The sequence below is a fragment of the Oncorhynchus keta genome, chromosome 8 (assembly GCF_023373465.1).
Source record: "Oncorhynchus keta strain PuntledgeMale-10-30-2019 chromosome 8, Oket_V2, whole genome shotgun sequence".
Lineage (NCBI taxonomy): Eukaryota > Metazoa > Chordata > Actinopteri > Salmoniformes > Salmonidae > Oncorhynchus > Oncorhynchus keta.
This window is the reverse complement of record NC_068428.1, coordinates 19,538,937-19,565,612: the sequence shown is the minus strand read 5'-3', so window position 1 is coordinate 19,565,612 and position 26,676 is coordinate 19,538,937. Positions and strand designations below refer to the sequence as shown.

Below are 26,676 nucleotides of genomic sequence, written 5' to 3'. Positions count from 1 at the left end.
ACACGTTTCCACTGCTCCAGAGTCCAATGGCGGCGAGCTTTACACCACTCCAACCGATGCTTGGCATTGCGCATGTTGATCTTAGGCTTGTGTGCGGCTGCTCGGCCATGACAACCCATTTCATGAAGCTCCTGACGAACAGTTCTTGTGTTGACATTGCTCCAAAGGTAGTTTGGTGTGAGTGTTGCAACCGAGGACAGTCAATTTTTACACGGTTCAGCAGTCGCGTTCTGTGAGCTTGTGTGGCCTACCACTGCTGTTGCTCCTAGGCGTTTTCACTTCACCATAACAACAGCACTTACAGTTGACCGGAGAAGCCCTAGCAGGGCAGAAATTTGACAAACTGACTTGTTGGAAAGGTGACACCCTATGACAGTGCCACATTTTAAGTCCCTGAGCTCTTCACTAAGACCATTCTACTGCCAATGTTTGTCTATGGAGATTGCATGGCTATGTGCTGAGATTTTATACACCAGTCAGCAACGGCTGTGGCTGAAATAGCCGAATCCACTCATTTGAAGGGGTGTCCACATACTTTAGTATATATAGAGAGCATATCAGGGTGAGTGTGTAATATACATGGGCAGTTCACCTGCAGAAGGGAAACCATTCAGCCTAGGCCTAGTATTTAACAGAGTCTTGGTAACTACACACCACCACCACACTCCTGGGCTCTGGTCACAACTAATGCACTATATAGGCTGCAGTAGTGGGTGTCATTTGAGACTTGGCCAACTCTGTTACCGACCAGCAGAACAAAACAATTAGGCCAAGGCCCTGTCAGGCAGTAAATTATTCACCAACATCCTTCACCCTCCCTCCCACTCCATAGCAACTACTCCAACAGGAGGAGACAGACAGGAGAGAGAGGGGCAGAATGTGAAGAGAGAGAGGCAAAGAGAAAGAAAGACAGAGGAGAAAAATAGTGAGAAAGAAAGAGCAAAAAAAGAGAGAGGGTAGAGGCCCTGGGGAAGAGAACCGCCACATAACCTCTCTCAGGTGAGTGTCAGCAGGAGAGAAGGGAGTGTTGTTCGACAACATTAAACCATGCAGGGGAAAGCCTGTTTTCCACTTTTGTCTTTGAAAGAGGTTTGAAACATGCATCTCCTCTCCGCAGCGTGATACATCAGACTCAATTTCATCTAGCGGTCATTTCCTGATTATTGATCTCTAGTCAGACCGGGGATGGCAGAGAGACCTGAGACTTTTGAGGAATTGCTCTCGAAGGTAGAAAAGAAGAGAATAAGAGGAATTGCAAAGCTGGCGAAACACGAACAGGCCCTAGAGGGAGGCGCAGAGCTCCCAGACTTGATGTGGGAAGCGGATGCTTTGGAATGGAAGAGGGAGGGTCTCTTACTCAGCAGTACCTTTGTCATCTCACTCCCTCTGCAAGGGAGAACCCAACCCACGCCTCACTGTCAGCACCCATCAGCATATAGCAGTATAACAAATGAACTATGCCCTGCCAAACAGACATAGCCATGAAGGTCACCAGCCTCTCTCTTCAAAGGAAAACAGCTATAAACACAAAGCAACCTCTTGCTCACTGAGACAAGCATCACTCCATCTACGACACGATGACCCATGAAAGCAGGGTAGGCACAGACATAATAACAGCTGTGGTTACTGGCTGTCCATTAGAAGGTAATTGCAACAAGCAAATTGCTTTGTCAACAACAGGGAACCTGAGTCTCAGCACCAATTACTCTTTAAGACCACTCACAGATAGTTGTTTTTTTATTTTAAAAAACAGTATTGTAACTAAAGCTCATTATATTCGTGGCGGCGCTAGAAGGTGATCTATGCTCTTTCATCCGAGGAAATCATCATTCCATTTTTGCTTTCCATTAGCTACCCTGACTATCATCAGACCTGAATTGCTTTCACCAGGCAGTTCTATATCTGCCTGCCTGCTGTAGTCTGTCTGTAGTGACAGAGTACTGATAACCTGCCAAGAGACATGAACCCACTTATCCCAATACACAGCCAGCGTCCTAGTCTCTCACACACACACACACACACACACACACACACACACACACACACACACACACACACACACACACACACACACACACACACACACACACACACACACACACACACACACACACACACACACACCTTCCCAGTGTGAACACACCTGACACTACAGCGCACCTTAATATGCTCCTAATGGACAACAATAGAAACCCTACAGTCTTCAGTAGAACTGGAGAATAACACATAATGGTGACATGGAATAGTAAAGGACATGGTCAAAATCAGTTATACTCTCACGTCAACCACGAACTGGGGCATAATATACAATGCAAATGAATGGAGAAGAACAATGGAAATAAAACACTCATTTATTCATGGGCTACTGCTCTAATCAGTACTCAAATACATTTGATAACCAAGCTCTTATATCAAGATTCCCTTGTTCCACATTTCCACCGGTTTCCTTGTTTCACGGGACTCTTGTAGGAGTCGTGTAATAAAGTATAGTGCTCTCTTCTAAACCACCAGAGAGAATCTGGAACCTAACTAAGGCTCCGATCCACCACCACTTTCCAACCACAGGAAACTGAAACCCAGAGGAATCCAACCCCAAACCAAGTGTCCAAGGCAGCGGGAACATGCCTTCTAGTGCATTCTCAGCCCTCCGAGTGAGCTTGAGGCAGCAACATGGCTTTGGTGGTGGACTGCCCATAAAAATCAGCGGTCGGATCAGAGGTTGCTCATTACCCCTTAATTTTCACTTCTTTCACCCCAAAATCTGCACAGTCATCTAAGCAATGGCTGCCATTGGCTGACCACCCTCCCAAACACATATGGGTTGAGTAATGCGTGTTAGTGTACCACGGCTTACTGTTGTCATAACACAGAGACTGAGAGACCCCAAAAGGCTCTTCACATCACTGTGAAGCTAATGGGAATAGGAAGAATGGCTGTAAAGCCAAGCAAATGTAAAGAAAAGAAGCTAGCTTCTCAATGGAGGTTGTTGTGGAGTCCTGCCTACCAAGTAGATGTGTCGCTAGCTGTGTAGGAAAACAAAGCGAAAGGACAGTGGCCTGTCTCTCTCTCTCTCGTATCGTGTTGCCTTAATGCTAAGTTGAGTAGACCCAGACTCCCTCATTAAAGTCCTGATCCAATTCAGAGCCTCTCTTCTCCCCATTAGTTCCTCTCAGTCTGCTCTCAGTACCCCTATACAGCTGCCATGTGTATTTTCCACATGGCCACAGAGAGAGCAGAGGAAATCCTGATCTCTAAATTGTGTACTTGCATGCAGTGGTTAGGATTGAACAAACAGGAATGTTGGCATAGGTACCTGTCCGCAGTTTTAATGCCATGGCTATTGTTGGCTTTAATAAGAGGCTGAACTAGGCTCTACACTCATAGTCTGGGCAGAGGCCCGTTTCCAAGCTGAAAAAAAAGTGGACAAACCCTGTAAAATCTAAACAAAACCAAGTAAGACAAAGAAACACGAAGGACAGTGTTTTTCCCCACAACTAATGTTGAGGCTCTGAGTAGATTTCGATAGAACATGTTTGTTTTGGGCTTTGACTCAGCTCTGAGGCCCGAAGACAGAAGAGAATGGAATTTCCATGGTGTCTGCTCTGACTCACAGAGGATGCTGGGGACCACATCTATGTGGCTCCTGTGGCTGGATGAGAGGACCAGGGTTGAGGGCTGGGGGGGCTGTTCATGGAGCAGTGATGAGAGACAGGCGCATCTGGCTCCAACCCATCCACAGAACACCCAACACTGGGGCAGATTCACTGCCCACTGCAGACAGAGATGGCAAGGGCGTAGTAGCATCCAGAAATAAACACAGGGAGGCTGTACAACCTACTAGACGCTACCTAGAAACAGTCAGATAAGTAGTCAGAGTACCTCAGTCATCTAATAATTTTCATTTACCTGGAGAGGGTCTCATGAAACACACCAGGGGGATTTATCATCTCCACAGTGAACCAACACAATATGGATCTGTCAGTTCAGCATTCTCAACCACATGTCAGTGAGGGGAAACAAGAGCCTTCTTCCAGCCAGCCAGTCCATCTGTAAGGCATTAGGGGATGGGGAAGGAGTTAGGGGAGGCCGACAGGCAGTCGTAGACATATTGAGGGCCTGGTTCAAAGTTAGGGCTGAAGACTCCAACTGGACGCAAAAATTCCAGTAGAGTCTGAGTGAGGACTCCTACGGGACACACCGACGCATACAGTGCATTCGGAAAGTATTCAGACTCCTTCCCTTTTTCCACATTTTTCTACATTACAGCCTTATTCTAAAAAAAAAAATCCCCTCATCAGTCTACACACAATACCCTGTAATGACAAAGCAAAAACAGGTTTTTAGAATTGTTTGCAAATTTATTACAAATAAAAACAGAAATACCTTATTTGCATAAGTATTCAGACCCTTTGCTATGAGACAAGAAATTGAGCTCAGGTGCATCCTGTTTCCATTGATCATCCTTGAGATGTTTTACCTGTCGTAAATTCAATTGATTGGACATGATTTGGAAAGGCACACACCTGTCTATATAAGATCCCACAGTTCGACGGTTCATGTCAGAGCAAAAACCATGCCATGAGTTCGAAGGAATTGTCCATAGAGCTTCAAGACAGGACTGTGTCGAGGCACAGATCTGGGGAAGAGTACCAAAAAATGTCTGCGGCATTGATGGTCCCAAGAACACAATGGCCTCCATCATGTTTAAATGGAAAAAGTTTTGAACCACCAACACTCTTCCTAGAGCTGGCTGTCTGGCAATCGGGGAACAAGGGTCTTGATCAGGGAAGAACTCGATGATCACTCTGAAAGAGCTCCAGATTTCCTCTGTTGAGATGGAAGAAACTTCCAGAAGGACAACCATCTCTGTAGCACTCCACCAAATCCGGCCTTTATGGTAGAGTGGCCAGACGGAAGCCACTCCTCAGTACAAGGCACGACATCCTGGTCGTGAGGAAACCTGGCGCCATCCCTACGGTGAAGCATGGTGGTGGCAGCATCATTCTGTGGGGATGTTTTTCAGTGGCAGGGACTGGGAGACTAGTCAGGATTGAGGGAAAGATGACAACGACCCTAAGCAAACAGCCAAGACAACGCAGGAGTGGCTTCCGGACAAGTCTCTGAATGTCCTTGAGTGGCCCAGCCAGAGCCCGGACTTGAAGCCAATCGAACATCTCTGGAAAGACCTGAAAATAGCTGTGCAGCAATGCTCTCCATCCAACCTGACAGAGCTTGAGAGGATCTGCAGAGAAGAATGGTAGAATCAACCCAAATACAGATATGCCAAGCTTGTAGTGTTATACCCACGAAGAGTCAAGGCTGTAATAGCTGCCAAAGGTGCTTCCACAAAGTACTGAGTAAAGGGTCTGAATACTTATCTAAATGTGATATTTAATGTATATATTTTTTGTTGATAAATTTGCAAACAAATCTAAACCTGTTTTTGCATTGCCATTATGGGGTATTGTGTGTAGACTGATGAGGGGAAAAAAATGTTAATCCATTTTAGAATAAGGATGTAATGTAACAAAATGTGGAAAAGATCTGAGCACTTTCCCAATGCACGGTAGATTGTAGACAAACACCACTAGGGTGAGCCTATAACGCTTTGATCCACCAACGGCTGGTTGCCAAGATATTTCCCAAACCCAGAAAGTGCAAACGCATACACAACGCAACTGGAGTGTGCAGCAGGACAGCACACCTCCCCACATGGGCATTCAGTGCAGCAGAGTGAGAATGCCAGTACAGTACTAGTCCCCACTTTTCCTTACAACCAGCACCTCTCAGGTGGCCCCTGGCTAGTGTCAATCACACAGGAGTGAGGAGGAGCAGAAGCTCAGGGCTAGCCTGACACCAGAGTACTGCTGGCTAGACATGGGACAACACTTTAGCCTTACAACTCATCATGTGTGCAGATAGTGGACTGTTCCATTTCAAGAGCTCTTCCTTCAACAGATCACAGAATGTGGCGCGATTGTTTGCTCAGCAAACATCCATAGAGGTAGTTTATACACTCCTCCGGTTCACCACCTACAAACCTGGAGCAGACAACACTCTACATTCCTCTCAGCATATAGAAGAGCAGAAGGGAAGCGGTGAGAAATGCCACTGCTGAAAACTCAGTGATGATTGAGGTGCCAGAAGCCTGCTGGTCCTCAAACTGTTAGAGGCCCATTGTAGGTGGAGGTGTTGAGTTTCAGAGCCTCAACATAATGTTGGGTTTCTATCTGAGATATACCCTAGTGTTTAACCCAAAAGCCTCAGACTTGTATTTTTCCATCTACACTGGACCATGGCTCCGGGTGGACCTGCTCTGACTTGGGCCAATGCCGGGCCACTGGTGCTCTTCAGTGGCGTTTACATAACAAACCATGTCTGTGAACTTTAACACCTTCTCACAAAGCAACAGTGTTGATGCAGAGGTTGTTCATTCTGCTCACCCCAAGTCCTGATGGAAACACAACAACACTAGAGTTCACATTGACATAAAACAGTGGTGACACACAGGTCTTAGTAGAGTCCCAGTCAGGTGGAGGTGTTCCCCTCGGCTAGAAGTAGGACCAACAGCACCTGGCCTCTGCTGAGAAATATATGGGAGATCCAGTATCAAGGTTGACGCCAGCAGGCTAATCACGGAAACATCGTGCCCTCTCCCTCCGCTTCAACGTGTATACAACTTAAGACACCCGAGTGACGATGTCATCAATAAGGAATTCATTTGCTTCGTGAAACGGTTCATCGACAGTCTGGTCCCATCTGTATGTGCTCTAGCAAACATGTCTGGCATGACAACAGTCCGTGGCAGATCGTTATAAGAGTTGGCTAGACAACATAGCGATCTGTAGCCAGGATCGTTTCTAGCAGGAGCATTGGAGCACTTTGTGGTCTTGTTAGCACTGTCAGTCCCAGTGTAAGAAAGAAATAACATGAATACACTACATTTTTTGGAACTGACTAAATAATGTAACAGAAATAGAAAGAATAGCCTTGGTCATCAGGAGTAGCATTACTCAACAGCAGATTCAGGAGTTTGAGTCCAAGCTGTTGCCTTAAAATGGTTACAATTTGTACTGACAACTTTGACTGGTCCCTAAAAGACAAGGTGTGTGTGTGTGTGTGTGTGTGTGTGTGTGTGTGTGTGTGTGTGTGTGTGTGTGTGTGTGTGTGTGTGTGTGTGTGTGTGTGTGTGTGTGTGTGTGCCTACGCATGTGTGTTGCTCTCCATCCCCTTCACAGCATGTCAGAGTGCAGGGGGAACATTCCCAGTGGAAAGAGAGAGCAGAAAATAAATTCATTTTCATTCCCATAATATCCTCCTCTGAGTTTTCACTGCACGCCCCTCAATCTCACCAGGTGAAACTAGTAACAAGGATGGGGGGGGTAGACTATGGGGGTAGGGGGGTAGACTATGGGGATAGGGGGGTAGGGTAGGGGGTAGGGGGTGGGGTAGACTATTGGGGTAGGGGGGTAGACTATGGGGGTAGACTATGGAGGTAGGGGTTAGACTATGGAGGTAGGGGTTAGACTATGGGGGTAGGGGTAGACTATGGGGGTAGGGGGGTAGACTATGGGGGTAGACTATTGGGGTAGGGGGTAGACTATAGGGGTAGGGGGTAGACTATGGGGGTAGACTATGGGGGTAGACTATGGGGGTAGACTATTGGGGTAGACTATGGGGGTAGACTATTGGGGTAGGGGGTAAACTATGGGGGTAGGGGGTAGAGTATTGGGGTAGGGGGGTAAACTATGGGGGTAGGGGGGTAGAGTATTGGGGTAGGGGGTAGACTATGCGTGATAAATGTCAGTTCCTCATCGTCTATTTGCATGTTGTAGAAATATGTAGTGAGTCCCCTCTCCTCAGCCCTGCTACACTAGTCACAATCCTTCATTGACATTTCCTCCAGTCTTTTAATAGGCTGAGAGAAACTACAGCCATCGCCTTAGCAACACTGTGTGTATGTGGGTGGGTTTTTAATGTGGATCCCTGGCTGCTTCCACATAGCTGTGAGAGTGAGACACTCCTAGACTTAACCATTAATCTCTCACTATTTCACTCACACACACACACACACACACACACACACACACACACACACACACACACACACACACACACACACACACACACACACACACACACACACACACACACACACACACACACACACACACACACACACACACACACACACACACACCTGATGAATATCAGACAGGAGGGACTGACTGACCTATTGCCTTTGTGTGTGACGGTGTGTGTGTGTCACTATGACCCCGGGTGGGGAGGGAGAGTGAAGAATCGAGAGAATGTAAAACAACTGTTACTACGCACAGCGAGTAAGACTTATGGCCACAGCCTGGACTCTGTCATTACACAATGCAGTCTGATTATCCTCCACGACAGCCATACACAGGCAGCCCACTCCTCCCCACCACCAACCCTACCCAACCCAGTACAGCACAGAGGGAGCTGACAGCTTACAAACACTCACTGCCATGAATCATCCATAACACCAGCAGATTGGGTGGGAAGAGAGGGATATATAGACAAAGATGGAAAGGGAGAGATAGCGAGAGCCAGTGTTCATTCATGCTGCTCACTAGGCAGGACAATGTGAGGCATGATCACTGTAAAAATAGGCGGGCGGGCCCCTTAGGTGATCTCTTCTAGCTGGCATGCTGGGGCCACAGCTCCAGTAGATGGGCTGTGTTGACGAGCCAGGGGAGGCAGCTCTTAGTCGACTGGCACACAGACAGGAACACACTCTAAAAAAGGGCCAGTTGGGAGGCGACTGACTGAGCGCTAATACCTTTATAACGATGACTTTGTGGGCTGTTCACACTAGGCCTCATGCAGTAGAGGCGAGCGCAAAGTACTTGGGCACAATTAACATGTGAAATGTAGCTCAGCTGGAACAGGAGGCCCTTGCTTGCTTTCAGGAGATTAGTGGAAATGGGACTCAACTTGATTCGCTTCTGTGAAGCTTCGTTATGAACATGTGATATTCTCAGTGCATCTTCAGGCCAGATGACAAGAGTCAGTACCTTCTCTTGTTCACCTGAGCAAGCTTGTTGAGTGGAACCTCAACACTTACAACACAGAGTAACACTGGATTCAAGTAACTGCGTCAGGTCCAAGGAAGCAAGTCAAATTCAAATGGACCTTTTCAGGGAAAAAACATCATGTGAAGAACACTGAAAACATCCCTGTGGATTCAGTTCCACCCTAATGAAGCCATTCACCATAGGACCCAGAGGAGCACAAGATTACTGGGGTCCTTCCCTGGTGTGATCAACAGGTAGACAGACGGCTCTCATTGGCTGTAATTGGTCTGACCTTCGACAGCACCATGCCAACGAGCGCCAGAAAGACCCCCTGGGGAGTGGCGGAGGAAACAGTGTGTCGTTCTGGGGTTCTGAATACCAGGAAGGGACTAGTGGTGAGGCGTGGGAGAGACATCATAATCCATTGTTGTCATACCAAAACTGTCCTCCTCTGCGTTCACCAGGTGTGACGGAATCAGAACTCAAATCACAAAGCAAAAAAAAACAACCCAAAACAGGTTCCACATCAACAAAATGATGACAGAGACAATTGCAACCCAAAGAAAAACATGTCGTCATACAGAAGGTGTTTGAGGGGGAAACTTAGTTTGCATGCTGCCACAACCCACCGGAAGCGTTGACCTTGCGAGCACACTGCTAGCGTGTGTGAGTGACAGCAGCAGCACTGTGTTTGTGAACCCGCCAACCTCATCAGGTGTTTACAGGGTGGCTGGCGGGGCGGTGAGAAAGTAGCAGGTGAGCAGTTTCTCTTCTGGAGTTTTTTCACTGGACGAGTCCTATGCGGCCATTCAGCCAGTCACAGAGAGGGATTCACATGGAAGACAGCAATCAATCTCCCATCACCCCGTGGCCTAACAGAGCAGGCTGGGAACTACTGGTTTTCATTCGGCTCAGGGTCGACTGGCCAAGTTGTTTGTTGTTGTTGTTGTTACTGAACATTGGATTTCGAAAGCTAGACTCGTTCCTAATGCATCAATCCACAGTGGAACGTTCCAATGAAAGGGAGAGAACCCTGGTGAGGCCTGACAACATGCCTGAAGTGACATTCCCAAATGTATATGTTACAAACGAGGACTTTGTGTCAGCGCACATTGGGCTGATATGTGAATAAACTGATAGAAATATTTGACGAGGATCCTCCTTTGCTTACCATGATGTATTAGTTAATGTTCCGGCGGCCACATGCAGTAGAGTACATGTCCGCAGCTCCTTAGGGAGCGATGCAGCAGAATGATACGATGAACAGAGAAACCGCAGCATCTGGGAACCACTCATTGTAACAGTAACGACATCCGCGTCAAAAAAAGATATCCAACATCATGCCAGGGGAATCATTTCACAATAGACATTAACGGCCCAAACTCTTCCTTCGCCTATATCTCTGTCATACATCAAGGCTTCATGTGAAGCCACTCCTGTCGAACCCATGAAGATGTGTTCAAGACAACAAAAGCCAAGAGGCTCTGCTTGGCATGAATATGCAACAGTTGCTTTGATGAGGAAGACAAGACACATTCTGTACTGAGAGACAACCCATCTAGTACTATATTACACTATACAGTACAGCAGGCAGGCAGGCAGGCTACAGTACCTACCGGTAGATGTCCATTTTGGAAGACAAGACGCATGCTCTTTCATTGAGGATGAAGCTGGAAGCCTTGCAGTGTGTGGAGGTGTGGAGCTGCATGGTTCTCCCCCAGGCCCCCCTCCACCCCACCTCCACGCTCCCCAAGACTCAGTGCCCAACGGTTGTTACTGCTGCCAGACGCTCTGTGGTGCAGTCCGTCCCTCCCTCCACCTTCCGCTCTACCACCCTGTCTGATTCATGTTGATGCCCACTTCTTAAAAAGGCATCCGTGAGTCATGATGAAGCGATGCATGGGTGCTGCAAGTCAGCCAGTCAGCCAGTCAGTCAGTCAGTGATGCTCCTCCATGCTAGCCTAGCGTTGTGATGTGAACGGCTGCTGATGCTGAATTCGGCTTTTCACAGTGGTAGAGGGGTAACCTGGCAACAGGCGCTCTCCTCTCCATCCCTCGCAGGCAGCCAGTTGTTAAAGGAAGATCACGTTTGGAGAAGATGAAATCACGACACACACACACACTGGGGCGCAGTTCAGCAGAGATTTCTTCCCCCCCCCCCCTCTCCCAACCCAGTCTTTCCTCTCTCATCTGCGTCTCCCTCCAGAATATACTCATCATAATAACCAGGCAGAATTATCTGTGTTTCGTAGCGTCTTAACGAGCCTGAACCAAGCGTTGTCATGGCACGTTTGACGGGGAGGAATTCTCCCTTCCTGCAGGTGATAATGATTATAAAACTACAAAGCTAAGGAGGAGCCGTTGTCTGAAAATGAATGCACCTGACCAGAATCATCTGTGTTAAAGGCTTATGTAACATCTCTGCATGTAGGCTCCAGTATAGAACACTAAGGGTAAGGCATTGCTCCTGGGGTCGGGAAACTGGCCTTTCTCTGCACGTCAACACACACCCTTGAGCAAACATTCTCCCACACACAACCTTCAGCCAACAACATTCACACACACACACACACACACACACTTCTCCTCCTGTAGGCCATCATTGTAAGTAAGAATTTGTTCTTAACTGACTTGCCTAGTGAAAGAAAGGCTACATACGGGCTACTCCATGTTTGTTATAAACAGTCTGTCAGCACAGTGAGAGAGGACAGGATTAACCATGTCGTAGCCCCTACAACAGGGGGGATATTTTTAACCCTGGCTGATTAAACCATAGAACCCTACCACTTGTCACCGTCACTTTAACAGCTTGAGGTCAAAGTTGTCTTTAACCACAGATTTTGGATCAGATTACCAGACCCATAATCCTAATCTTAGTCTAAGCATTAGAGGGGTGAAAAATATCTGGCCCTGTATCAGTGGTCTGATACAACGTCTACCAACTCCAAAGATTCTACTTCCCCCCCGTCCATAAGGCCCCAGGAGGTCTGACAGAACAGATGCATTCTGGTCATGGCGTGAGGCGAGGGTGGGCGGCAGAGAGAGGAGGGATTCCAGACCTCACCGCATGTGAAGCGGCTGTTGGTTCGCCATGGGAACGGGAGTGAGTGTTAAATCAGCTGCAGGATAAGGACCCAGTCGGTCACAGGACAGAGCAGTGCTGGCCCAGCAGATGCACAGTCGTTAATCAGGACCCCAGTCACCCTTGCACCCATAAACACTGCTGTTAATCTGAGTGTTGATTGGGCATTTCCATTTCCAGAAACATTTCCATACCTCGTTTATGAGACTCATCTCACTATAGATCACTGGTTCTCAGTCCTGGTTCTGGGGAACCAAAGGGGGGCACATTTTAGTTTTTACCCGAGCACTACACACCTGTTTCAAATCATCAAAGCCTTTTAAATCACTGAGCAGCACAGAGTGTGTTTACATGTTAAACAAAAAATGACAATGAATTTTGACAATATTGTCCACCTCGGTTTCTGTTTCCTCATGGGGACAGTATAAAACCCTGGTTGAGAACAAAAATACATCTGCCCTGGGAATTCATTTCAAAGATGAATAAAAGCACTTACATGAGAGCTACTCCTCACACGTTCAGCAACCTGCAAAGTCAATAACTGTCAAAACACTGGTCTCACATTAAGAGCTGTACGATTCAATTAGGGCCTGCACTCACAAAGGAGTACCAAACATGTACTGACAACAGACACGTTTACTGTCACAGAATGGCAAAAAAACAGAGTGCAAATGATCTATAAATGAAATGCAACACACATATGTTTGGTACCCCAACCACCACAGCCATAAACTGACAGCAGGCAGTGGTATTCACCTGTGTACTGCCAAGCCCCTAAAGCTAGGCAAGCCAGGCTGACCATATGTGAGAAGGAGTTCTGCCTTCTCCCACCCCTGCCTCCCCTCACTCCCCCACCACCTCTCGGGAGCACACATGGTGCGAGGGAGGGGGGTGTGAGACTCCTCTGTGCCAACCTCCTGGGTATGTGATGGTATTTTGAGTTTAGTGCCACAACAGGTGGCTGGGGCATGCTTGGCAGGTTACTCAGTCAAAGCCATCTATCTCTCCACAGCCTTGAAAGAAAGAGAGAGCGAGAGAGAGAGAGGAGATAGTGAAGAAAAGGAATAGAGAGAGATAGTAAGAGAAAGGGAGAAAAAGGAGGGAGGTGTAGAGAAAGATAAGACCACTCAAGGAGGCATGAATGATTCAGTTCTTCACTTCTACAGCCTGCAGCTGAGAGAGAGAGAGAGAGAGAGAGAGAGAGAGAGAGAGAGAGAGAGAGAGAGAGAGGGAGAAGCAAACGAGAACAGGAAGAGAAAGGAAGAGAGAGAAAGAGTGAAAGAAAGACAGAGGCAAAACAAAGTGGAGAGAGAGATAAGACCACTATCAAGGAGGCATGAATGATTCCGTTTTTCACTTCTACAGCCTGCAGCTAAGACACAGCCACAATGCCAGACAGTCAGAAGAGCTGAAATTGAACATTACATTCAACTTGGGATTCAGGGCCTGAAACAGTGATGGAGTATTAAGATGTTCCTCCTTCCTTGACCATACAAGAGTCACGAAGAAGATGGTGGTCCTTACTAAAAGCACAAACAAATTAGTGTTTTTCCATTGGTCATGTTCACAATAATCACAGCCATTTAGGCTCCAGTACCTCACAGATAGGGGGAAGACATAGCTACACACATTCAGACAAGCATGACATCACTGACAGGAACCAATTGTTCAGTCAAATGAATGGCGCAGGCAGCTGAGGACGACAACATCATAGATCTTCCTGGATCTTAAGTAAAGAATCCCGAAGGGACTTTGAGGAGGCTCTTATTCCCAGAAGCACCAACACCATGCAGGTGGCAGATGATCACATGATCTACTTCAGCGTTATCAATTTGTGGGCGAGGCTTGACGAGGAGCCATTCATCACTCAACTGTACAGGACCACCGACACCTTGCTTAGATCACCTTCACCCTTTCCAGCTGCGCTCCATGACTACATGACATCCGAATGCCAGGAAATCAATACCCCTTTAAAGTAGCCCTTCAACCCTTCAACCCTAGCCCACTGAAGGGACATACATCAGGACTGATATACCAGAATCCCCTCTGTCTTCCCCGCTATCTGTCCAGCATCTGAGCATGTCTGGATGAAAGCTGAGAAACTAAGAGTAGAATGAGTAATCAAGCAGTAAGTCAGCACTCTTCTGCCCACGGGGTGAGAAAAGGGTCACGGCTGAGTTTGACCAGTGACAGGCAACCGAGGCAGTTCACAAGGAAATGTACAACAGAGAGAGAACGGCAGGGAAACTACAGAGTGCTGAATAAATGTGTCTTTTGTTGCTAAACTAAGGACGACACCCAGCTGCCCAAATGCTCTGACGCCTATACTGTCACCTCACTACAGGACATCATAACCAGAGTGAGAAGGGAAGGGAGGGAGAGAAGAAGAGAGAGTCCGGAGACAGGAGCAACAAAAAGGGGGAGAAGTTAGGAAGGAGGACAGAAAGGGCCAGAACGCATGAGACAATTCATGATATCAAGAATGATCAGAAAGAGCAAGGTGGGGAAAGTGAAAGAGAGAAGGGGTTGAGAGGTAAAGACAGAGATAGAGAGTGAGAGAGAGTTGAGGTAGAAGTTCTGCCAAGGCTGGGTTTTAAAAGGAGCTCGCCAAGCTGGGTTAGCGACACCGTTCAAAGTATTAGGGCTGTCACACGCCCAGACAGAGGTAATGGATAACCAACACATGGAAAAGACTCCCTGCTCCACCAGATGCCTTTAACAGCTCTGCAGACAGTTGTGCTGCAACGGTTTTTACATTTACAAAAAAGTATTTGTGTTACTGATGGTAGGCTTTGTTACTGTGGTCCCAGCTCTCTGCAGGTCATTCACTAGGTCCCCACGTGTGGTTCTGGTATTGTTGCTCACCGTTCTTGTGATCATTTTGACCCCACGGGGTGAGATCTTGCGTGGAGCCCCAGATCGAGGGAGATTATCAGTGGTCTTGTATGTCTTCCATTTCCTAATAATTGCTCCCATAGTTGATTTCTTCAAACCAAGCTGCTTACCTATTGCAGATTCAGTCTTCCCAGCCTGGTGCAGGTCTACAATTTTGTTTCTGGTGTCCTTTGACAGCTCTTTGGTCTTGGCCATAGTGGAGTTTGGAGTGTGACTGTTTGAGGTTGTGGACAGGTGTCTTTTATACTGATAACAAGTTCAAACAGGTGCCATTAATACAGGTAACGAGTGGAGGACAGAGGAGCCTCTTAAAGAAGAAATTACAAGTTTGTGAGAGCCAGAAATCTTGCTTGTTTGTAGGTGACCAAATACTTATTTTCCACCATAATTTGCAAATAAATTCATAAAAAAATCCTACAATGTGATTTTCTGGATTTTTTTTCTCATTTTGTCTGTCATAGTTGAAGTGTACCTATGATGAAAATTACAGGCCTCTCTCATCTTTCTACGTGGGAGAACTTGCACAATTGATGGCTGACTAAATATTTTTTTTGCCCCACTGTATGCTGAGCACATGTTGGCTGCTTTTCCATCACTCTGCGGTCCAACTCATCCCAAACCATCTCAATTGGGTTGAGGTCAGGTGATTGTGGAGACCAGGTCATTTGATGCAGCACTCCATCACTCTCCTTCTTGGTCAAATAGCCATTACACAGCCTGGAGGTGTGTTGGGTCATTGTCCTGTTGAAAAACAAATGATAGCGAGACTAAGTGCAAAGCAGATAGGATGGCGTATTGCTGCAGAATGCTGTGGTAGCTATGCTGGTTAAGTTTGCCTTGAATTCTAAATAAATCACTGACAGTGTCACGAGCAAAGCACCCCCACACCATCACATCTCCCCCTCCATGCTTCACGGTGGAAACTACACATTCACCTATTCTGCGTCTCACAAAGACAAGGCAGTTGGAACCAAAAATCTGGACCACTGGTCTAATGTCCATTGCTCGTGTTTCTTGGCTCAAGCAAGTGTCTTCTTCTTATTGGTGTCGTTTAGTAGTGGTTTCTTTGTAGCAATTCAACCATGAAGACCTCATTCACGCAGTCTCCTCTGAACGGTTTATGTTAAGATGTGTCTGTTACTTGAACTCTGTGAAGCATTTATTTGGGGTGCAATTTCTGAGGCTAATAACTAATGAACTTATCCTCTGCAGCAGAAGTAACTCTGGGTCTTCCTTTCCTTTGACGGTCCTTATGAGCCCGTTTCATCATCGCGCTTGATGGTTTTTGAAGAAACTTTCAAAGTTTTTGAAATTTTCCAGATTGACTGAACTTCATGTCTTAAAGTAATGATGGACTGTCATTTGACATTGCTTATTTGAGTTGTTCTTGCCAATATATGGACTTGGTCTTTTACCAAATAGGACTATCTTCTGTATACCACCCCTACCTTGTCACAACACAACTGATTGGCTAAAACGCATTAAGAAGGAAAGAAATTCCACAAATGAACTTTTAACAATGCACACCTGTTAATTAAAATGCATTCCAGGTGACTACATTTAACATTTACATTTAAGTCATTTAGCCGACGCTCTTATCCAGAGCGACTTACAAATTGGTGCATTCACCTTATGACTACCTCATGAAGCTGGTTGAGAGAAAGCCAAGAGTGTACAAAGCTGTCATCAAGGCAAAGGGTGGCTACTTTGAAGAATCTATTTTTGATTTGTTTACATTTTTTTTGGTTACTACATTATTCCATATGTGTTGTTTCATAGTTTTGATGTCTTCACTATTTAGGAAATAGATAAAAAGTAAATAAAAAAAGTTTAGAAAAACTCTGGAATGATTAGATGTGTCCAAACTTTTGACTGGTACTGTAGGTGTACATCAATTACACTCTGTCACCAATTTGCTTTAATGACCTAAAGGAACAGGAAGCAGTCTTTCTCCTTTCACACATTTCCCCCAGGGACCTTTGAGACAAATAATATTCTCTGGATCAATGACAACAAATGCAGAAAAAGTACAAAGAAATTGCACAAATCTGTTGAATAGCGGGCGTGGTGTGCTATAAAGAGTCTCTCTCATTTCAGCAATAACTTTCTTCATTTCTGACAAGGTCGCCCAGAGACAGATCTGCATAGTAATGTTGTTTATTCATTCAACTTTATTGTTCTTCAGCCAAAGCTTGTTAACGCAGCGACTTTTGGTGTGAGCATCTCCGAGCCAGTCCGGAGTGATGGAACCTAATGAGACTCTCGTCTCTTGCCAACATTGATGCAAGGTGACAGCTATGTACACAGGTGTGTCACCCAACAGAACCCGCTATTGCCAACGGGCTAGCTCTGTTACCTGTGTATGGGAACTGTCAGAATGATGACGGTGGTGAGGAACCTTCACCTGATGTGAAGAGAAGGCTCAGTTTTAATGCCCTAGCTACATAACCTTGTCCCCAGGCTAATTGCTAGAGAGCTGGCTTGTGGACAGGACTACTACCACACCCCACATCTCTAGTGCTAATGTTTAGCTCAATATCTAACTCCTGATGTTGTTGTTGTTGTTCTATTGGCATCCTCTCCAGCTGCAGTCTGATCGATGATGTCATTGTTGCTAGGTACTGTTGTCATAAGCCAGAGACTGCTTTGAAACAAGTGTCTGTGGGGGAAGAAGAATACAACAAAGTTCTCACTATGGTTTGGCCATGAAGAGATAAACAATTATAGTGATGCAAGAAGAAAAACAACCATGCCGAACAAGTTCATAACCAACTCAACCAGGAATATAACACCCCATAAAAACGTGTCTTGAGAAAATGGCTCAACCAGTCCCTCAATAACAAGAAGTTGACTGTCACACCGGTTCCATAAAGCAACGGTGATCTATATGCTAACTCTTGATGAAATGGACTACCACCCTAACGCCATCTGTTCATGCCTTTGACATATGGCAATGTGTCCCATTTTCTGTAGCTGCATCTCCTCAGAGGCAACCGGGGAGGGCTCTCTAAAGTGCAGCTGGGGGAGCGAGACAAAACACACAGCTACGGCAATTAAGTGAAATTGATTCCACAAACCCGGGGGAGGCTACAGCTTCACTTCAGCAGCTGATACACGTGTTCTGTAGAACAGCACAGCACACAACGAAAGACAATATACACATTATACCACGTCCCATTGTCCTGTACACTAATGTAAAACACCTACATATAGAACACATGGCTGAACATACAGTACATATACATCAGTGGAGGCTTCTCAGAGGAGGAAGAGTTTCATAAAAATAAAAATAGTTTTATTTAAAAAAGGATCACTTTTTTAAATGTTTCACTATACTAGATATATTAACATCACCAAATAATGTATTAAAACACTGTTTTCCAATGAAGGTCTACAGTTGCCTCAATAGAACTCTGCAGGGTAGCACCATGGTGTAGCCAATGCAGCTAGTTAGTTTGGCCTACTCAAACATATGGCTCAAACAGAGAGGGATGCTATGTTAGCTAACTGGCTACAGCTATCCACACGTGAAGGGAAAAGGTAAGAGGAGTGTACATGTGAGAAGGAATTCCACAACAAGCAAAATGATCATACTGTTTATATGTGGCTGCTATGAAAGTGAACTGTGTTTTTTTGTGTGATATGGGGTGTATTCATTCCGGCGATTCGGTTGGGGGGAAAAAAAATCTTAAATGAAGCGAACGGGACGAAATAGGGATAAACACACCTTAATTTGTACGAGCAAGAAGGCAAGTACATTAGAGTGTCTAGTTTGAGAAACAGACGCCTCACAAGTCCTCAACTGGCAGCTTCATTAAATAGTACCCACAAAACACCAGTCTCAATGTCAACAATGAAGAGACGACTCCAGAATGCTGGCCTTCTAGGCAGAGTTCCTCTGTCCAGTGTCTGTGTTCTTTTGCCCATCTTAATATTTTATTTTTATTGGCCAGTCTGAGATATGGCTTTTTCTTTGCAACTCTGCCTAGAAGGCCAGTGTCCCGGAGTCACCCCTTCACTGTTGATGTGGATACTGGTGTTTTGTGGGAAATACTTAATGAAGCTGCAAGTTGAGGACTTGTGAGGCGTTTGTTTCTCAAACTAGACACTCTAATGTACTTGTCCTCTTCCTCAGTTGTGCACCGGTGCCTCCCACTCCTCTTTCTATTCTGGTTAAAGCCAGTTTGCTCTGTTCTGTGAAGGGAGTAGTACACAGCATTGTACGGGATCTTCAGTTTCTTGGAAATTCCTCGCATGGAATAGCCTTCCTTTCTCAGAACAAGAATAGATTAACGAGTTTTAAAAGAAAGGTCTTTGTTTCTGGCCATTTTGAGTCTGTAATCGAGAACTCACAAATGCTGATGTTCCAGATACTCAACTAGTCTAAAGAAGGCCAATTTTATTGCTTCTTTAATCAGATCAACAGTTTTCAGCTGTGCTAACATAATTGCAAAAGGGTTTTCTCATGATCAATTAGCCTTTTAAAATTATCTTACTTGGATTAGGTAACACAACGTGCCATTAGAATACAGGAGTGATGGTTGTTGATAATGGGCCTCCGTACACCTATGTAGATATTCCATTAATAATCAGCCGTTTCCAGCTACAATAGTCATTTACAACATTAACAATGTCTACACTGTATTTCTGATCAATTTGATGTTATTTTAACAGACAAAAAAAATACATTTTCTTTAAAAAATAAGGACATTTCTAAGTGATCCCAAACTTTTGAACAGCAGTGTACATACATATTTACAGTACATACATGAACACTCATGCACACCCCCAGTTTAGGACTTAACTAAAAGGCTTTTTATGAACTTGTACCGAGTGTGCATCAATAAATATAGACCCACAGCAGCAAGCAGCTGAATGCTCCAGTCACTTCATCACAGGAGAAATACTGTCCTGTAACTGGACAGGAACTAGATCTGAATGGATTCTAAGAGGACATGGTCTATTAATATGAGCTATTCTGCTGGTAGAAAGAAGCCCCTATTAGACTAGGCTCTATTAATGAATCAGTTCTGGGACGGAGAGTAGAGAGGCTCACCAGTCAGCAGCTATGAAATCAGCACAGACAGACTCTGCCCTAATCCAAACTGGGAATAATGTAGTCACTGACTAGGTCAACTCTAGAGCCATCTTAAAACAGAGACATATGGAAGAAGAGGACTCAAAGGAAACCGCTTGCTAACATTTCAAACCCACTACGTTCCCTTCCCACTCTTCCCCTGCTCGACAGAATTGCCACAGCAAGGACTTACGAGTCACGTGTCATGGCGGTGGAGGCAGCAACAGGTGTATCCAGCACCAACAACTGAGAAACGTCTGTCTGTCTGAGAGGGTCGGCCTTCGTCTGTGTCCTGCGAGGTCCAGAGAGGTGTCCAAAGAACTGCCCGACAGCAACAGTGAGGCGACTGTGTAGACTAGAGGCTCCGACGGGCCTGCTGTCACTATGACCCCTCCTCCAGGGGGCTAAATCGGGCACTCAGGCAGCCCTCCACAGAATGAATCCCTCACCCCAGGAATAAACATGCTGACTGAAAGGCGTCATTGGGACGGTTTTGTCCAGGGGCTTTTCTGAGAGAGAGCACCCCACCACCTCATCTCTCACCTCTCAGGGCTCCTCCCTTGCTCCAAACCCATCCTACCCCTGCCCAACAACCCTTTAGCACTCGCAGTACAGCGCTCTGATATGTTGGTCCGGTGAGCAAGGAGGACATTTTAGATATGACTGACGGACAAGCCAATGTATATTTGTCTGTAAAGCTGTATCATCCAACTCAGTCCAAGTCTTTAGCTAAATCAATGGAACCATGTGACATAATGATAGACCCTTGACTTCTTCACAGAGAGACATGATATAGGTCTTATCATACAGAGTGTGAAGCACTGCCTCATCATATTCATTCGTCAGACTCCATTCTGAAAGGCCAACCTAATTCAAATAGGAAATGTGGGTCAATACTTTAGTGTGTTATATGTCAAGGACCAAAAGGTCACAAGGTCCCTTTCCAGACCGCCAGGGCTAGGAGGAGTTTACAGGAACACTGGGGTCCTAAATCAGTACCCAATTAGAATCCATATTCACTGAACCCCCATCCTAAACCTTCACAACTATTGTAAGAGGATTAATTAATACTTTGACATTTGCTGACCCTCAGACTACAGGAGCTGAAAGGATTGTGGCATCCTTGCCAGAGTAGGATGAAGTTGCCCATAGACAGTGATCTAAAGGTAGATTTTGAGTCCATCCGTCCGTAACCCCCCCAACCAAAGCACCCTTGCCCGTCCTCTGGGACTTTCTCCTGTATCCATGGGGAAGATGGCACCACCATGAGAGTGGACTGACGAGAACAAGAGGATGAGAAACTGGCAACTGTGACTGAAACAAAAACCCACCAACACAATAAACAAGTCACTGTCTTAAGACAGCGATCAAATATATCACTACTTAATAAAAAGAGCTCTCTCCCTCCCCAGTTAACATTTTATCCTTATGGTCCATTGATCCTGTTTCTATGGTGACGTGGCCCTTTCATTCCAACGCAGGGAAATGGGCCAGTGGATTTTCAGGATTAGGGAGACATCCTTCTGCCTCTCAGATGCATTGTGTGTGTGTGTCCTTTTGTCCTGGGTTAAAAACATCCTGCTCTGCTAAAAACACTGAATGAAGACCCGGTCCAGCCCAGGTCAGTAGTCTGGTGGGTTGGTACTAAACACAGCTCACTGTAGGCCAAGTCTCTTAACCTTGCAGAGGGAGGGAGGGCACAGGGCCTTGCAGATCACCAGGATGACATTCTTCCAAGGAACAGAATCGTGAATGAAAGTGATCTTTAGTGTACCGGACCATTACTTATTTTAAAAGCATGGGAACCGGTTAATAACATTATCTTATGTCCCAGGCTTTTCTTTCTAGTCTCTTCTCCCCCCCCCCCCCCCAACCTCACTCTGACACTCAGAAACATATTCCAATGTCTGCCTGCAAGCTGAAAATCTTTGCCGGTGTGTGCGCGGGCATGTTTACGCTACCTGCCACTCCCCCCTCCGAACGTCAGGTTACTGTACTGATGTTACGAGCATAATTCAGAAGATAGGGAGATTTTTTTATATTCGCTAGAGAAGAATGGATTCACATTTCAGAGCTAGTAAAGGATGCTATAGGCTAGCTAGCCCGCTCAAAGGACATTCAAAGTTCCTCCATAGAAGCCACTCCTCCTATGTACAGTCGGGGCCAAACGTTTTGAGAATGACACACACATTAATTTCCACAAAGTTTGCTGCTTCAGTGTTACTATGGAATACTGAAGTATAATTACAAGCATTTCATAAGTGTCAAATGCTTTTATTGACAATTACATGAAGTTGATGCAAAGAGTCTATTTGCAGTGTTGACCCTTCTTTTTCAAGACCTCTGCAATCCGCCCTGGCATGCTGTCAATTAACTTCTGGGCCACATCCTGACTGATGGCAGCCCATTCTTGCATAATCAATGCTGGGAGTTTGTCAGAATTTCTGGGTTTTTGTTTGTCCACCAGCCTCTTGAGGATTGACCACAAGTTCTCAATGGGATTAAGGTCTGGGGAGTTTAATGACCATTGACCCAACATATTGATGTTTTGTTCCTCAAGCCACTTAGTTATCACCTTTGTCTTATGGCAATGTGCTCCATCATGCTGGAAAAGGCATTGTTCATCACCAAACTGTTCCTGGATGGTTGGGAGAAGTTGCGCTCGGAGGATGTGTTGGTACCATTCTTTATTCATGGATGTGTTCTTAGGCAAAATTGTGAGTGAGCCCACTCCCTTGGCTGAGAAGCAACCCCACACATGAATGGTCTCAGGATGCTTTACTGTTGGCATGACACAGGACTGAGGGTAGCCTCACCTCGTCTTCTCCAGACAAGCCTTTTTCCGGATGCCCCAAACAATCGGAAAGGGGATTCAGAGAAAATGACTTTATCCCAGTCCTCAGCAGTCCAATCCCTGTACCTTTTGCAGAATATCAGTCTTTCCCTGATGTTTTTCCTGGAGAGAAATGGCTTCTTTGCTGCCCTTCTTGACACCAGGTCATCCTCCAAAAGTCTTCACCTCACTGTGCGTGCAGATGCACTCACACCTGCCTGCTGCCATTCCTGAGCAATCTCTGTACTGGTGGTGCCCCGATCCCGCAGCTGAATCAACTTTAGGAGACGGTCCTGGTGCTTGCTGGACTTTCTTGGGCGCCCTGAAGCCTTCTTCACAACATTTGAACCGCTCTCCTTGAAGTTCTTGGTGATCTGATAAATGGTTGATTTAGGTGCAATCTTCCTGGCAGCAATATCCTTGGCCGTGAAGCCCTTTTTGCGCAAAGCAATGATGGCGGCATGTTTCCTTGCAGGTAACCATGATTGACAGAGGAAGAACAATGATTCCAAGCACCACCCTCCTTTTGAAGCTTCCAGTCTGTTATTCGAACTCAATCAGCATGACAAGAGTGATCTCCAGCTTTGTCCTCGTCAACACTCACACCTGTGTTAACGAGAGAATCACTGACATGATGTCAGCTGGTCCTTTTGTGGCAGGGCTGAAATGCAGTGTAAATGTTTTTTTGGGGGGGGATTAAGATCATTTGCATGACAAAGAGGGACTTTTCAATTAATTGCAATTCATCTGATCACTCTTCATAACATTCTGGAGTATATGCAAATTGCCATCATACAAACGGAGGCAGCAGACTTTGTGAAAATTAATATTTGTGTCATTCTCAAAACTTTTGGCCACGACTGTATAATTCTGTGGACTTAAGTCAGATGATGCAGGTCATAAGATGTCCAGCCTTCGAGCCTCCTCCTCAAACTTTCTCGCTCTATTTCAACCTGCAAAATTTCAGTTGCATCTTGCGCCATAGGCTACACTTGTCCATTACGCTCGTAAACAACTAGCTTGCCTGCTCTATCAGCACAGATTGGAGGAGTAATTTCATTTGCTAATTTGTAAAAAAAAAAAAAAAAAAAAAAAGATTTCACAGTGAAAAAAAAAAGATAAAAAGTTACAACACCTGTTAAAAATGCAGCAGTACGTGGAGTTGCATCTGTGAGATGCCGGAGAGGAAATTGTCCCATGGAGGGAATCACAGTTGTGTCTGAATCCGCACATAAATCAGAGGCCTGCTGAGCTAGCTGGGAGGCTGGGGAGAAGCTTGTATTATTTGTTAGCAACCAGCCGTTGCTACAATAACCTTGAAACTGGTTGTGAATATTTACTGATGCACAGCAGAGAGCTGGGGGGGAATCTGAGGACACTCATGTCTGTCTGCATACTATTCCTAACACGCACAATGAGCTTGAAATCAGGCACTATCTTAGTACTGCGAGTAGAGTCTGACCGATGTAATGTAATGAGATAAATGTTTTAAAAAAAACGTTATTTCACAGGTTTAAAAAGGGAACAGAAAGGAAATGATATAAAGCAGTACTTTTTGGGGTTCAAATCTAGATATGCACTCAGACTCTTTGTGGATATGGGCCCTGGTCTGGTCTGTGTAACTAACTGCCAAACAGCTTTCTGTTCTGAGCAGTAAAGAGCTGAGTGATGAGGGCTGGTTGTTCCTCTATGGCCCTGATCTCTGTGGCCCAAACACAGTCACTGCTTTCATTGCAGACGTACGTATGCTTGGGAATCCAGCAGAGACTGTTAGTGTCTGTCTAAAGCGGAGGGGACTGGGTTGTGGTGTGAGAGATGTCGAGGTAAAACCACCACAGGGACATTTTCTCCTGAACTACAACACAAGCATCGCTTAGAGATTTTGAACACACCATGCTGTTGTGTAATTGCACCCAACAAGCATATCAAATGTATCTGATGAGGGGCTAAATAGCAACAGTGATTACTTCTCTACATTTCCCCTGATTGATAGGAGACTTACACGACGGGAAAGCTAGCCATCTTAAGACGAGAATGCACTGACTGTAAGTCGCTCTAGATAAGAGTGTCTGCTAAATGAATCGAGTAGAAAAATGGATAGGTGGGGAGGTCTGCTGTGTCTTTTGCCTGGCATCACAGACGGGCACCCCTGGGACCTTCGGCCTAGTTGATAAATTATCCTTTGAGGCCCCCTGAGTGACAGGTCAACAGAAGCAGTCGTCTGCCTTGTGGGTTCTATCAGTCAGCTTGTCAGCAGACTTCCCAGCCTGGTCACAAGCTGGATCTGGCCCACTGCAACGCTGAGACCGTAATCCCTAAATCTTTTAATATCATGTTGAAAATGCTCTGCTGTATGGACAGAAATGCCACGATGGACAAAGATCAGGTTTCACAGCAATGGTGAGGTTGGACTGAATCTGACAACCCTCGAACATGCAGCACTCATACACACGGCAAACCTCAAGGCCTATGCTGCTGTAGTCAACTATAAATCGGGCCTTAACTTATCCCTGTAACCTCCAAAGACACCTTATAGAGAAAAGAGGCAGAAGCAATGCTTTACAGTATATGGGTAATATGCAGAGTCAGTGAAATAAGCAAAGTCTATATATACAAACTGAAAAATCGATATATTGTGGAATTGACCTTAAAAACATCCACTTAGCAAATTGACACCGCTGGTCTGATAATTGATAGCATCAATGCTCAGTGCTACCCACCAATGTGGATCTACAGCAGTGGAGGCTGCTGAGGGGAGGACGGCTCAAAATAATGTCCGGAATGGAGTGGATGGAATGGCACCATGGAAACCATGTGTTTGATGTATTTGATACCATTCCACCTATTCTGCTCCAGCAATTACCACGAGCCCGTTCTCTCCAATTAAGGTGCCACCAACTTCCTGTGATCTACAGCCTACTAAAACAAGTTAGGGCTGTACTTTTGTTAGACTCAATAACAGCTATAGAGTACAAACATATATTGATGGAAGGAAGCAATGAATCTTAGTGAGATAACTCCCACATGAGTGGAATTCCACAGTCACCATAAAGCCAGTTCCAGAGGTGTTAAACAAACAAGAAATCTGCTTCTGATTAAAATAACAAATACTGGTCAGGAAGTAAACCTTCACAGCAGAAATCTGTCTGCTTGTTTGGGATAAGAGGAGTTTACACATTGCAACCTCTGAAGTGGATGCGGGCAGAATTCTGCAATGCAAATTTAACGAGACGACTGCTTGCTGTGCTTATTAAAGTGGTGTAAATTCAGACTTTCCTGTACGCAAAGTGGACCATGAGGAAATCGCACCGAAAAGATCCCACCATCTGAACTGTCAGTATCACTGCCCGAACGTTCTCTATGATGAGCACTACAGTACCAACATAGAGTTAACAGAACGATTAACAACTAAAAGTTATTGAATAAGTATAATGTACTCCTCTCTCCTCCAGGTTAAGGAGAGGTGTTTTACTGTCTGGGATGTTGGTCTAATCCTCTCCTCCAGGTGAAAGAGAGGTGTTTTACTGTCTGGGATGTTGGTCTAATCCTCTCCTCCAGGTGAAAGAGAGGTGTTTTACTGTCTGGGATGTTGGTCTAATCCTCTCCTCCAGGTGAAAGAGAGGTGTTTTACTGTCTGGGATGTTGGTCTAATCCTCTCCTCCAGGTGAAAGAGAGGTGTTTTACTGTCTGGGATGTTGGTCTAATCCTCTCCTCCAGGTGAAAGAGAGGTGTTTTACTGTCT

The 26,676-nt window shown here is 45.6% G+C and overlaps 1 protein-coding gene across 5 annotated transcripts in view; it reads right to left on the bottom strand.

The window, feature by feature from the left end:
• Window positions 1–26,676, bottom strand: part of LOC118386956 (protein enabled homolog) — a 159,022-nt gene that overhangs the window by 81,567 nt on the left and 50,779 nt on the right. Inside the window, exon 1 of one of the 5 annotated variants that reach the window (XM_052523752.1) lies at window positions 20,295–20,562. The exons of 2 other annotated variants lie outside the window; for them this stretch is intronic. In XM_052523752.1, coding sequence (XP_052379712.1) covers window positions 20,295–20,308 — 14 coding nt within the window. In that variant the 5' untranslated portion in view covers window positions 20,309–20,562. Of the gene's footprint in view, window positions 1–20,294; window positions 20,563–26,676 lie in introns of those variants that run through there. 2 more of the 5 variants (XM_052523756.1, XM_052523757.1) reach the window with 2 other exon arrangements.